This window comes from Morone saxatilis, unplaced genomic scaffold (assembly GCF_004916995.1).
Source record: "Morone saxatilis isolate NCDOM2014 unplaced genomic scaffold, NCSU_SB_2.0 Contig17, whole genome shotgun sequence".
Classification (NCBI taxonomy): domain Eukaryota; kingdom Metazoa; phylum Chordata; class Actinopteri; family Moronidae; genus Morone; species Morone saxatilis.
Window position 1 is genome coordinate 26,758,590 of NW_023339729.1, and position 14,501 is coordinate 26,773,090.

Sequence of the window (14,501 nt, forward strand, 5' to 3'; positions counted from 1 at the left end):
ATAGATAGATAGATAGATAGAGAGAGAGAGAGAGAGAGAGAGAGAGAGAAATGAAACCTCCTCTTGCCAGAGCAGCAGTAGAGTGGAGCGGTACTACTGCAACTAGATAACTGAGGGAGGAAAAAGGAGGAGGAGGTGGAAGAAGAAGAGGACACGTGACGATGTCTCTCCGTTCCCCTGGGCTCTGGATAACAGGACAGAGAGAGAGAGGGAATACAAGATGGGTTTGGCTGTTAAAGAAGGCGTGAGAGGGATGGAGAGCAGAGAGGAGGTAGAGCTGGAGGAGGAAGACCACAGGAAGGAGGGAAAAGTGATGGGTGGGGAGACGGGGGAAGTGAGAGTGATGTATGGAGGGAGAGCGAGAGAGGTTTGGAGGAAGGATGGGATGAGGAGGGAAGGCAAAGATGGAGATGGAAGAAGGGGGGAAGGGAGAGGGAGGGAAATGAGAAAGAGCAAACAGCGAAAAGAGCACGCTCAGTGAGGGAAGGCGTATGTGTGTGTGTGCGTGTGTGAGCGCTGCAGTAACCTGCTTTTCCCTGCTCCCTATGATCAATCACTCAGCACAGCCTATATAACACACACTGCTGTTACCTTATGGTGCATAAACACTCAAACACATATACACACACATACTGTATTTCTGTATTGAGATACTGTACGTGTATATACACCCATTACTATGCATGACTTCTATCGCCAATTATAGTCATATTTCAAGTGTTCATGTATATTCATATAGATCATATTAAATCGAATGCAAGGTCTCGGTATGAACACATGCTGCAAGAAGCTAGCATATGTTTACCATGTTTCCTTGCTGTGTGCGTGACAGTGTGTTCGATGCAAGGTTTAAGACCTTGACAGGGAAGACATATTTGAAAACTTACTCCGAAGGGTTATTTGAGGGTTCAGACCTGTTTTAAGGAAATGTAATGTAGGAAAACTGCTTTATTAGATTTCCAGATCTTGCTTGGAAGTTCCTAAATTTAAAATGTACAACGTTTAATGAATGTATTATTTTAGTGTGGGTCCAAGTATGGTTGTACAAATGTGTGTGGTGTAACATTGAAGATAATGTGCCGCCTACTACACAAATTCATCTGTAGCTTCCATTTGCACATTGTCAACAGGTGTCTCCTTTTTGATGGCAGTCAGTGGCAAAAATGTCTTTTCTGCCAATGGGGATTCTTGTATTTCTTGCAGTACTGTGGTCGGCCACTAGGATTAATCTGCAGCAAGACTGACTTAGCTACGTCATAACAAAATCTATGAGTGTGTCTGCAGGTCAACAACAAAAATTGCTTTATTTCCAAGATAATTATGGTCCCTAGAGAATAAACCTTCTTGTCTTTGGAGTTTTGGTCACCTATTGCCGACATTTACGTTTTGCGCAGAAGATGCCAAATTGAAGCACATTCCTATAAAATTTCTTAACCCATTCATGAGCCCAATGTGATGAGTTCTTATGATTGTAATGACCCCATGACCTTTCACCGTAGTATCACCTTCAGGACAAATAAATTTGTAGCTCAACCTCCAAAAATAGCTAAACCATCCTTGTTTGGTCCAACAATTAATATAATGTGGTATGTAACATTGCAGCATCTACAACCCGCTACAAAGGCTTCAGACTTTTAGTTTAGTTTAAAGTTTACGTGTTAATAGTGTCAGTCTCTCTCTTTCTCGCTTCTTCTCTCCTCTCTTGGTTTCTGGGAGAGTGTGCGCTTGTGCTGTGCGAGTCGTGACTGAGAAGGCTTCTGCCACTGGGTTGTAAAGTGTGCATGTATGTGTGCATGCAAGTGTACTGACTTCATTCTTGGCAAACACACTGGAGAGAGAGAGATACTTGATGAGGACAATAATTAATGACAGAGGGAAAATAAGGAGAGGGGACACACATACGCGCACACACAGTGTATTTAGTATTCAGGGATGACAGTCCATTGATTTTCAGGGCCTTGCTGTGACGTCACACAGTAATCTAATCATTTACGGCAGACTCTGGGCCAGTCAGTCAATGAGAGGACACCATAGACCCTACGACTTTACTAACGGATGTTTACAGACACAGTGTTCAAAAATAGACCTCTCTCATTTTACACATACTAAGTATACAATTATCTACATCATACTGTATACCTAAATGTATATTTTCCATGATGGTTGGCTCCGTCTCACTCTCTGAGATTATTTAAATGAACTTTTGCAATTAATAGTTGAATAGTTGAAAGTGACCAATCCAAGTAGCAAAGATGCACATAGGTGCTGATAAAGGAACATTTCACTGAAAGTATATCTTTTGAGATCAAACACTTCTTATAGACTTAAAAGTTTGTAGTTTGCTCTTTCTTACAAGGGAGAGGTTGTAGTTGGCAAACATCTAAACTGCTTGACTAATTTTAATGTAGCCTTGCTATAGGCTTTCAGCTGTATTTTGTGGGACAAAATGAAAATAGAATATTGGAGCAGAAAATATAATGAGACTGTCTGGGACCTTACACAGTCTTAGGTCTCACTCCCTGCAGTTTTTAAGGTATTTCCATAATTCTCTAAGACTTTTCAAACCAGCATCAGTTCATCTTGTTGACTCGTGCTCCACTTAAATGACCAAAATTATACTTCAGTTATATTTGTCTATTATGTTACTTTACACTATTGGAAAGTGAAATGTTATTTCCTGCTACCTTGATTGGGAAACAGCTGTGCAACTTAAGAAACGAGTAAAAAAAATAAAAATAAAAAAATCTTGTAGAGGATGGAGCAGTTTTTATCCAGATGGTAAAAAGAGTCTTTTGATTCTACATGTACCTCAAAACAGCAGTAACTGTTGCTAAAGAATTTTGCAAGGTTGTCAGGGATTTGTTTTTTTAAACAATGCTTAGCTTAGTGACTATAATGTTATAATAATGCTAGAATACCTTTATCACTGAATGAACAGGTTTCCTGGCATTGTAAATGTCATGTCCCGAATATGATATATATGTATATATATATATATATATATATATATATATATTGACAGGCTACATGTTAATGGAGACACAGAGTTGAATTAATTGGAATTAAACTAAAACCTCACTGAGTTGAAACTATATAAACTCAGGGTTAACAATGGATGGATAGATGGATCAAAGTGGTCGATGCCTGTTTAAACTTGATTGAGTTTATGTACATGCACAAATACACACATAGTCTTTTTTTGTCTCCTACAGGAGAGAAGGAACAAACAGTGCAGGTGAGACAGAGAAACCCTAGGGGCTTAGAAAAACATTTTGCCTCATCTCAGGGGGGAAAAAATGGGTCAGAGGTGTATCTGGCAAAGATACCAAATGACATCAGAACTCTACACGCCAGCTGAGGGAGAGAAACAGGGACCTCACAGCTGAGTTTTGCGTCAGAAACAGGACCGATCAGAAACAGGTCTTCATAAGGATATCTATCCAGCTGTGTCGACTCAGGCAAGACAAATCACATTAATCCTGGAAAGCTCCTGACTGTGAATGAAATCAGTTAAGTTGAATCAAGTCACTCTCCAACAGCAAATCAAAATTCAATTTAACATTGAGAACTGGTACACACCGGTGTTACAGTAAGTACTGCACCTCCTCTGACAAAACATTGTACATCGAGTGAGGAAATGAAGTCCAAAAGGGAGGGAAAAACGAGGTCACAGAGGGAGAGTACCTGGCTGAAAATTGTCCCTTTGCCATCACTTCCATTATCATTATTGCTCTGCAGTCATTTACAGGCTCATCACTCCCCTATACGTTCTCCTATACCCTCCAACTCTGGGCCCTGCAGGCTATCTGCTGCACATGAACACACACTTACATAGAGGGTGTTAGGTTGCGCAAGCATTGTAATGGCCGTATGTTTGATAATAGTCAAAGAGCTAAGAGGTGTTCTGTTATATCAGAACAGCTCTTTGATAATAGTCAATGAGCTGTTCTGAGATACAAAATGAACAGACAAGTCGGAGGTGAAAATCACAAGAATGTGTCAAGTGCATTCATTTATGTATCAGGACATCTCAAAGTGTAATATCAGAGATAGACACTTTTTAGAGCCATTGTCTGGTTTGCTCGTACTTTAGAAACATGGAGGTTCAACATGGCAGACTCTATAGAAGAGGACCCGCTCCCACTGTAGATAAAAACAGCTCATAACTTAAATACCTATGACTATTATAGTCCATTTCTAGATCCTCCAAAATGTTACACACAGGACCTTTAAGTGGTGGCAGTTCAGAAATTGGTCAAAAGTTTTGGAAGTGTCATGAGAACTGAAAATTTACTTAAACACTCTTTTGTTGATTTTTTTGGTATATATGAGGCTGGGGATTATTGATACACTTGCTGTATTAAAACTGTTTCTGTGGTTGGAGGAAAACCTGTCTTTTACCTCTCACTGATCAACCGGCTGACATGTAAAACCAAAAATGCAATGAAGTCAGTGACATATCCCTTTAAACTAAATAATTTTTTGCTAAAAGCCTGCTTCAGTGTGTGGTGCTTTGTGCACACCTACACACCCTTGTGAACAGATATAGAGTTACAGACACAAACACACACCTACAGATGCACAATGTGGAGGCTACAGGGTGGTAAAGTTAGGCATTAAACCAGTTCATCATCACACCCACAGTGTTGACAAGCATCTGTCCTGCTGAAGTGTCCTTTAGCAAGACACTTAATCTCTACCAGCTCCAGCTCTGCTGCTTTGTACCTGACTCTGACCTCTGACCCCACTGGTGGGGGAAAGAAATTCTATAATAAGGTTTTCTCCTTCAGGGAATCAATACATTTTACCTTTTGGCTGCCATACCCATGACTGAACAACTGATTGTGTTATAAACATATTGATTTGGTTGTCTCAACAGAAATCAGTACACAGGTTTAATTTTATTGCTGTTTCTGTCTAGGAAGCGATGATTTCACCATTGATACCCTAATTAATGTATTGCTAGCAGAGCAGACTACAGCATCAGGTAAAGTCAGCCTCACTAATACTGAATCTGCATTGGAGTCACCACCTGTCCAGTCTTGGGACCCATCGTCTGTCGTCTGAGGACAGTTAAGCCAGTTAAGCCAGTGGATATCTGAATAATGAATAACGAATATCTGGGCCAAGACTTCTTCTTCTGTGCACTGTTCATTGTTTGCGTCCGATTAGCAACTTGAGATGTGAGAATGATAATATCTATAAGAAGATATCTGCATATGAATGCTAAATTGACATAAGAGGATATCCATTGATTTTTTAAATCCAGAATAAGCAAAATCTTCATCAGACCATAGACAATGATTTCGGAGATTGTATTTTGGCCAATGCGTTCCACCTCTTTTGCTCTCCACACAGACTATTTACCCACAATCAAAGTCCGCTCAAACTTTATTGGTGAAGACTTAGACTACAAAACAGATATCTGAATACTTTCAATCCCAACATCTTGTCCTTTGTCTACAGATTATTAATCTGACTGCACCAGATTGTTTGTTACACAGAACCATCTGGAAAGTCGTCATTGGAAACTGTTTCAGAAAGGCCTGGCAACAAGGTTGATTAGACCAGACAGAAAACCACACATTCTTTACACACGATCATTCAACTGCATGAAATTTAGCATTCAAACAAGGACACAGAATTCCAGACGTCGTGCCCTTGTGAGGTCCAAGAGTCATGCTGGCAGGAGACGGAGGGACAGGTGGGCCAATCAGCCAGTCCGGCAGAGAGAAGAAGAGAGAGAAAGAGAGAGAGAGAAAGAGAGAGAACGGGGGAGAGGTGAATGGAAAAACTGGTGGATTATAGACATAGGAAAGAATGACGTGGGTGAACAGGAGCGAGGAAAAAGATGAGTGTCGATATAATTAAGGGACAGGATGGAGCATGGCTACTTTACCAGTGAATTAAGTTACTGGTTTGAACTTGTACAGTAGCTGGAAATCTGGCAATACAAGTGAAAGCATATCCAACTTTCTTTACTCTGTTCCTGCTTTTAGTTTTTTTAAAATACATTTTTGGGGGGGGTTTGCCTTTATTGGATAGTACAGCTGAAGATTGACAGGAAGGTGGGAGAGAGAGGGGATGACATGCAGCAAAGGGCCACAGGTTGGATTAGGTGCATTGGGTGCAAGCTCTACTAGGTAAGCTATGTGGTTTGACAGGAACAGTTGGGGGGGAATGTCCTTAACGATAAATTCAAATATCCTCAATAACAAATTCTTTATTTCATAAAAAAATTATACTATACCCACTTACAATTTCCTTATTACTTCCTTAAATCCAACGATCAAGGTGCTCTTGTGCAAAAGACTTAAGCTCTGAAACCCTCCAGTGGCCAGAGGCTGTTTGCAGAAAAGCGTGCACACTCAGCAAACCTTCCCTAGATAAATAAAGGTTAATAAAACATATATGTGATTAAAAGACGGAAAGGTGGATGGATGTGGTGAAGACAGAGGAGAGAGAAGTAAAGACACAAGACTATCCCTCCTTATCGGCCACCTTCATTTCTCCTTATTCTTCCTCCAGCTGATCAGTTTTAGAGAAATCAGGAGCACGAAGAGAGGGAGAGAGAAGGAAAGGTGGAGAAAGAAAGGAATGAAGAGAAAATGGGTAGTTTGGTTGGGGGTTGGAGGTAGAGAAAGAGTCCATCAGCTGAGTGTTAGCACTCTGCTGAGATCAGCAATAATGTGAGTGAGAAAATGAAGAGAGGGAAAGGAAGAGGAAGGGGGGATGAGGATGGAGAATGTGGTCAGAATGAGAGTGCTTCCACCCTGCCTCTGCCAATGAAAGCTTCAGCAAGCAGGAGACGGAAAGAGGACTGAAAAAAAGCAGAGAGGAATGAAATAAGAGATAAAAAGAGATGTTTGGATGGAAAGAAAAAAGAAAACTGTGTCTTTGATGAAGTGAGAAGCAGGGGTCTGATGACATAAGCTGGTGGAAAAGATTCCCAACCCCTGGGGTGATGGAGCCATTACAATACCCCCCTTCACCTCCAATCCTAACGCCCATTTCTCTCCCGACACCCCTCTGCAGCTAGCAAATGGGCTCTCCCAGTAAGGAAAAGTGATTGGGGCGTACCACTTCAGTGGCGGAGATCAGGGGGTGAGCGGTGACATAACGGTCGTAAAGTGCTGCTTAATGTCCCGTATCTGTAGACAGAGGGCTTGTGTGAGAGAGGTTTGGAGAGCTGTTTTCTTACTTTGATTTTTCCTGCGAAGGGTTTACAGCGCTCACTATATCTATTTGAAGACATGGCAGAACTTAAACTGTTACTGTACAGTAGTTAACTACTTTTAGAAAGACCAGAGTGCCAATGTAGTCTACAGTTTTGTTACACTGGCCCTTTCAGCTGCAAACAAATGGAATTGAAGGAAAATCTTGTGTCTTTAAGAGACTGTCTTCCCAAGAAAAAACCACAGATTCAGTCATGTCAGCAGGTGCCCAGAAATAACATACGTTTACTTTCAAGTGATAAGGAACTCTAGTGGCTGTAGTAATTATGACAGGAGCAAAGGAGAAAGTCAGGTGACATTATCATAGAGCGAGAAGGTCCCCATGTTTCCGAACATATTGTTCAAATTCTTCTATTCTGCAGCAATGTGTCACACTGGAACATTGTCCATCACGTGTGTGTCGGTGTGTGTGTGTGTGTGTGTGTGGTGGGGGGGTGAGGGCTCAGTTGGAGACACTAAGGGGACAGGAGCTCACACTGGGATGACACATGGCACTCCCACACTATTTCCACACAACACACACAGAAACCACGTGCACATACACAAGCACACACACATACATACACACATAGAGCTCATGTACATATCACTGGCTGGAACTTGTCCCAGTCTCTTGCATGTTGTGAGTGTGTGTGTGTTTTATTTTTGCCACAGAAGCCACACTGTGATTGCATGCATTACATACAACACACTCATGAATCAATGCTCACACATGGTCTTTGACACAGGCATATGAATGTTATGTATGAGTTTATGTATGTGTGTTTTAAGTATCATTATTAGTAAATATCAGTTCTTATGTGCCACTGAACATTGAACATTAATATGTAACCTGGTTGTGACCAAGCTACCTGTCCTCTGTTAACTGGTGCCGGTTTAAATAAGCTGGCATCTCATAAATGGACACCTCAGTGCACTCTGGTTTATTAAATCTCAAGTCTCATTTTTGTAGTTTTGCCTATCAGGCAGGTTCCAAAGCCTCAGAGCCCCGATGATAAAGCCACAATTACTTTGCCGGGTTTGCTCTGTCCGAGGGTCTCAGTGTGCAAAACAAAGGTTTAACAATACAGAAATATAATTAGCGAATCCTCAAATCAACAAAACACACAGGTAGTCAGTGTAAACATGCTGAAATGGGGCTACTGTGATCTTGTCTTGAGTTATATTTAAGTCTAAATGGAATGTAATAAATACATTACATTCATATACGTTTGACCAATCAGATTTCATTGGATTTTTTAAACAGCAGCCCTAAATCACTGCTTTAGGATTTTACTAAAATCCTTGTTTCTGATTCTGTGTGTTAGTGTGTATATCTGGGATTATTCATCTGTGTACGTGTTGTAAAACACAACAATTTCAGTGTTCAACTCAGCAGCAGCAGCAGCAGAGAAAGTGGGTCATCCATACTACCTGAGCTGCGCTGCATTTGTCACTGTCATCAGATCTGTGTGTATGTGTGCAGATTGAGCACATACACATGTGTTTGATGTGAGTGTATGTATGTTTGTATGCGGTAAAAGGATACACTTGCACTTGTTTGTTCAGTGTGTGTGTCTGCATGGAAGGGAAGTTACGCTTATGTGCACATACTGTAAACTTGCACCAGGCACAGGAGCTGCACAGGAGCGGTGGTTAGAAAAGGGTGTGAGAGGGTAGGTAAGGATAATGTGTGTGTGTGTGTGTGTGGGTGGGTGGGTGATTAGATGCAGGGGGTTTGGAGGGGTTGAAAATCAATCGTTAGGAGACCCACTTCCCATCCCCATTGCTGCGGCAATGCCGAGATTCCATCAATGAGCCAGGGCTGCGTTGCCCTGGCAACGCTTATGAATGAGAGCAGGTCGGTAACCGTGGAGACTCGGCGAAGAGAGGATTCGCCGGTTGCCATGGCAATGCCATGAGCGGGGAGAGACCAGGCAAAGTGAAGGTGGCGAGTGACCTCCGAGATGTTCATCATCAATCGCTATCATCATCATCACACTGGTGTCCCTCTGTAGAGACAGAGACGACAGGATACACACACCTCAATGTTTTTAGATCTTGCTGGTAGTTTTCGACTGCTTTTGAATTTTTTTGTGTTGATATGTTGAAACTCTTCTTAATGTCAACAGTGGGAGGACATTTGGGGGTTTAAGGGAGCTATAAAGTAGTGTACCTTTACCAGCAATAAAAAGCTACGAATAAATAAACAGTAATATTAGAAAAAGTTGTCATAATGATAAATATAACAGCATGATTTTATCATGCTGTTATATTTATGATTACAATATACAATATACAATACAATACATTATGCTTTATGCTATGTATTTAAAAAAAAAGTAATAATAAAGAATGGGTGTAAAGTTTTGAGGTTTAAGTTGTATACTCTACTACTTTTTATGACAGGGTTTTCCTTTTCAAAGTGACTGCAATGACCAAAAGTTGACCATCTAATCAATCAATTCATATATTACATGTTCATATGAGTGATATGTAGGTGATAATGCACTACAACTCCACCACGTGCTATCTTTGGACTCCACCCTGACCATTATTTTATATATGTATTAAGATGCCTCATTGTGCATTAGCGCTTATTGTAATTGATATACAGTTAGAGAAAGAAGAGTTCATGGGGAACACAGGAAAATGAACACACTGCTAGCATATTATAGCACAGTTTAAATTGTGTGTGTATGTGTGTGCGCTTTACAGGTTGATTGTTAGGTGTTTCCCAGCAGTGCGAGCCTCTGTCATCACTGTCCAAACACCTTCTCCCTCTGCAGATAAAACTCTCCCTCTCTTCCTCCCTGGAGTCTCTCTCTCTCTCTGTGCCTGTCTGCCTCTCTCTCTCTCGTTGGGGTTTCTCTCTCCCTCAGCAGTTGAATCTCACACTTTTGACACGCAGGACTATCACTCTCTTTCAATCTGCTCACTCTTTCTCTCACTCCGCATCTCTGAAGGGATGCTCCATCTCTTCCGTCTCGGTGTGTATTTCATCAGGGACCCTCATCTCTAGTGTCAAATAGTCTAATAAGGACAAATATCTGTCTTTTGAAAGAATGTTTTAGTAGGTTTTGGTCACTAAGTGTGGGCTATATGTCGAAGCTTGAGAGAAAAGAGGAAAATTGTGGGAGGCAGTTTTTAATTTAAGGAAGACAGTGGTGAAAAGAAGCAGCCCATGTGTGCTTTTCTCACGTGACAGCTATATGTACTGTATTGGTATCACAAATATGAATGCATACTACAGAGAGAGGTATGCATCTTCTGACTAGATGCAGGTTCAGCTGTGCTAGCATATCGACAATTAGCAAATGAAGCCAGTAAATAGAATGTCAAACAGCCTTCACTGAAGAGATAACATAACTAATAGTAGCCTATTTGGAAAAAGTAATTAACTTTAACAACCTAACCTACAGAGGAACGCTTACATTAATGAAGCTAGCTGAGTTGTTAGCCTCATGAATGTGTGTTTAATACTGTAGTCTGCCATAATTAGCCAACTACATGTTTTCTTTTCCCCAAATTTCCAAAGTCTTCAACACTGACACAGTGTCATGATTATATGTTTATGGTTTGTCATCTTTTACAGCAATTAAACCATCTTTAAAACCTGATCATTTCCATGTCAGTCACTCACACAACAACACAACTCACACAGTTTATTTAAGGTCACTGACACTATGGTTAAAATTGGGTGTTTCAAGAGTTGAGTGATTAATGTTTTTTTTTTCTTCTCTTATCCAATAATGGTACCTCCCCACTCTTAGAAGATTAATGTAAAGGTCATGACAATATCAAATCAAATCTGATTATAATAGTCATAATAATGATCATACGTCACTCCATATCCTTATTCAACCTCTTTCTCTTGCCATTTTTTTCCTTTTCTGCTACTCTTGGTGGTTTTCTCCCCCACCTTCCACTTAACTCCTACCTGTTCCTCCTTTACACTCATGTTGTTGTTCTCACTGTTTCCCTCATTTCTCTCCTAACACCCCACCACGCCCCTCCCCCTCAATCTCCATCACAACCAGCAGCACAGTCGCTGCTCCCTCTACCGGCCCCCTCAGTGCACTGTGGGCAGGTTGAGCCGTTGCCAGGGGTGACTGCATCCTGGAGGTTTGGGTTGTCTGGCAGAAGCGGATGGTTGCCGTCTCGCACAGATGAAAATTTAAGCTCCGCATTCGCCCTCAAATCAGATGTATGAGAGAAAGAAAAAGAAAAGAAAAAAGCAGTGAAATGGGACAAAAATAAACAGCAAGCAAAAGGAGAGAAAATGAATGACAGAGCGACGGAAAGGAAGAGAAAGTCAGAATTTAGATTCAAGATATCAAAACAGACCCTTTGCTCTTTTGCGTCTTCCCTCTACTCATCCATGCGCGAATCCAACTCTGAAACTGAAAATGCACCTGAAGCTTTAATGGTCCCAATGGGGAAGCAGCAGCTAATAGTAACAAGATAGAAAGAAAAATAGTAAATAGACTCAAAATTAGAAATGTCTATTAGAAAAGCCATGGTTTGTGAGAATGTGAACAAAAGACTTAAAAGGTAGATTTTAAATTCAAACTACAACCATAGATCCTCTTGTGTGCTTACACAGGGACCATGTAAGACTATAATCTATATGTGTGTCCTGTTGGATCTTTACTAGACCTGAGGCTGTTTGCTTATTTTGCTGAGGTCCAGTGTTTTCAGGTCTGCAGCAAGGCCTTTAGCCGTGGTAGTTAAAAAGCCATTGAGGGAATGAGGGGCTTGGCTGCCTGTACCATGTCTGTTAATAAATGACCTCTTACTGGAATTAGCAACCAACCTGGAGAGAGATGGAGGAGGGGGGTGGTGGGGGTGAAGACGATGAAGGATAGAACAGAAAGCGGGATGGAGGGAGGAAGAGATGCCGAAATTGAAGAAGTAGCTCAATTCATATTCACTTCCTGTGCCCCGCTTCCTATTTTTCAAAGTCGCTTGAATCTGTTTCTTTCCCATTGGCTTTTCTCGCTTTCTTTAGCTGTTAGTGTTGCTATAAGTGGTTAAATCGCATTTACTTCTGTTTACTTACCTTATGGTTGGAATCCACAAATCATACGACACGATCAGGAATACTTGATGGGAGGGACTGCTCTCCTTTCTGTGGGACAGATTTTCTAAGCCTTTTGGCACAAAAGGCATTCTGCGAACACGTGCAGATGCCTAGAAGTGCAGTTTGCCAGGCCTCTGAGGTGCACTCTGTGTGACAGCAGTGAGGTGCATCTCTTCCGTAATTGCAAATGCATTTGAGGGTTGAGAAGCTGCACAGAGTTGGGGAGAGATATGATAAATGATGATACGTGTGACTGATTACACATTCTGTTGGATAAGGTTTGGGCATTTGAATGGCCAAGTTTTGTATGGAAATTGTTGTCAGTCCACATAGCACAGGTGTATTAAAAAGAGAGGAAGCAATGGTAGAAAACTGTAATTAAAACCATTGTATTGCACCTACTAAGGTATTCTACACTTGGAGGTGTAGTCCCAGGCACCGCATACTGCTGCCTTACGTAGTCAAGCATATATGCCAATTGCGAGCACAAATTTCCCTTGCATTTTCATTTTCAGGTGTGTGTAAGGACAAATAAATATATCCTAAGCGCAGGAAGTGGTCAGTCATAATCACGTTGGCATCTGATTAGTGCTGTAGTTAAAAGAGCTGCCAACACACTAAATTGCTAAGTGCAACTGCAAAAAATATACAATTTTATTTTGCCTGATTTAAGGTCAGAGTCTGCCCATGTATTGTGCTCCTCCCCTTCGTTTCTCTCTCTCCTCCTCCTCAGAGCATCCCCTCTCTACGCCCCCGCACTTCCCCCTCCCCCTAGTGTTGGACAGACCCTGCCTTCCGCCCCCGTACAAGACAGAGCATGGAATTTTCCAACCTGTCTCTGGCTGACTTTACACCAGAGCTTCACACACACACACACACACGCTCACACACACAATATAGAACAGGAGGTGCGTCTCTGCAGCCAGGTTAAAGATGGGCAATGTGACAGTAGTAGCAAGAGCCATCATACTGTTACTGAATTACCAATTACTACAATTATTCTGTTTTAACTGTCAATTTTAACCTTAGTTATAAGGTACACATTCAATCTACAACTTCACGTAACTACATTCTGTGTAGAACATGGAGTGGCAATACCATAGCTGTTCGTAACATTTGGGAATTTGACAAAGAAATCTCCACTCAAGGTCCACTTTCTCGTTTTGGATCACACGATCAAAATAACTGCATTAAACAGCAGATTGACTTTGCTGGAAAGTTTTACAGGTAGCAAGTTGGTAGGTATACAAGGTTGCCTGGTTTAAGTTATTTTGGTGTGTCCACCTTCATTTGTCTTTGCTCAACATGCCAATGTCCGTGAAATATGGGTCAGAAGTTTAGGTATTCTGTGCTGAGGCAGTGTGTTAGACGATAATGTTGCAGCTATAAATCAAATGATGCAGGCTGTGACAAGCATGTTTTAGCAAATGTGATTAATTAGAAAGACATAACCTGTTGCACTTATTTTTGTTCTGATGTCTCCATTGTCTCTCCCTCCCTCTTGCTGTCCCTCTGCAGTATTTTGTCGTCTGTGGGTTCTCAGCTTGACCTGAGGACACTGCGAGCCGTCAGAGTGCTACGGCCACTGAAACTGGTGTCAGGGATTCCCAGTAAGTTTGTGCACACTGCCTTGTATGCTTTAACTACAGTAACTGCAGTCTCTGTCATATATTATTATAATATATATATTGTCAGTATACTGCTGTATTCCACCTTTTTTTTGATCGTTTTTGTGAACTGTTTCCTCCAGGCCTGCAGGTGGTGCTCAAGTCCATCATGAAGGCTATGATTCCCCTGCTGCAGATTGGCCTGCTATTATTCGTGGCCATCCTCATGTTTGCCATCATCGGCCTGGAGTTCTACATGGGAAAGTTCCACACTACCTGCTACGACGAAGTCACACGTAAGAAAAAAATATAAATTACATGTGGCCTCTCAAGTTAAGACTATCACTGATAGAGTTGTCTCTGGTTAGTTTAACCACATTTCAATGTATTGTCAATGGCACTAAAGTCCAAAAGGCAACCCTTTTTTACAGCAGATATTTTGACTTCATTGCAGGAAAAGCATACATGTAGCTAGAAATGAATAGTGTTAATAGTGAGTCAGCTTATACGACGGCTAGCTGCACGGGCAGTTATAATTAGTTACTTTGTCCATCAGTAAATAGAGTTTAGGCAGAGCAGCCAGAGGACATCAGAGGA

General features: G+C 41.3%; 1 protein-coding gene across 1 annotated transcript in view; it reads left to right on the top strand.

The window, feature by feature from the left end:
• cacna1ab (calcium channel, voltage-dependent, P/Q type, alpha 1A subunit, b) overlaps positions 1–14,501 on the top strand; it is a gene marked incomplete in the record, with an annotated part of 92,837 nt that overhangs the window by 3,410 nt on the left and 74,926 nt on the right. The window contains 2 exon segments of the mRNA XM_035660836.1: positions 13,816–13,907; positions 14,048–14,200. Coding sequence (XP_035516729.1) covers positions 13,816–13,907; positions 14,048–14,200 — 245 coding nt within the window.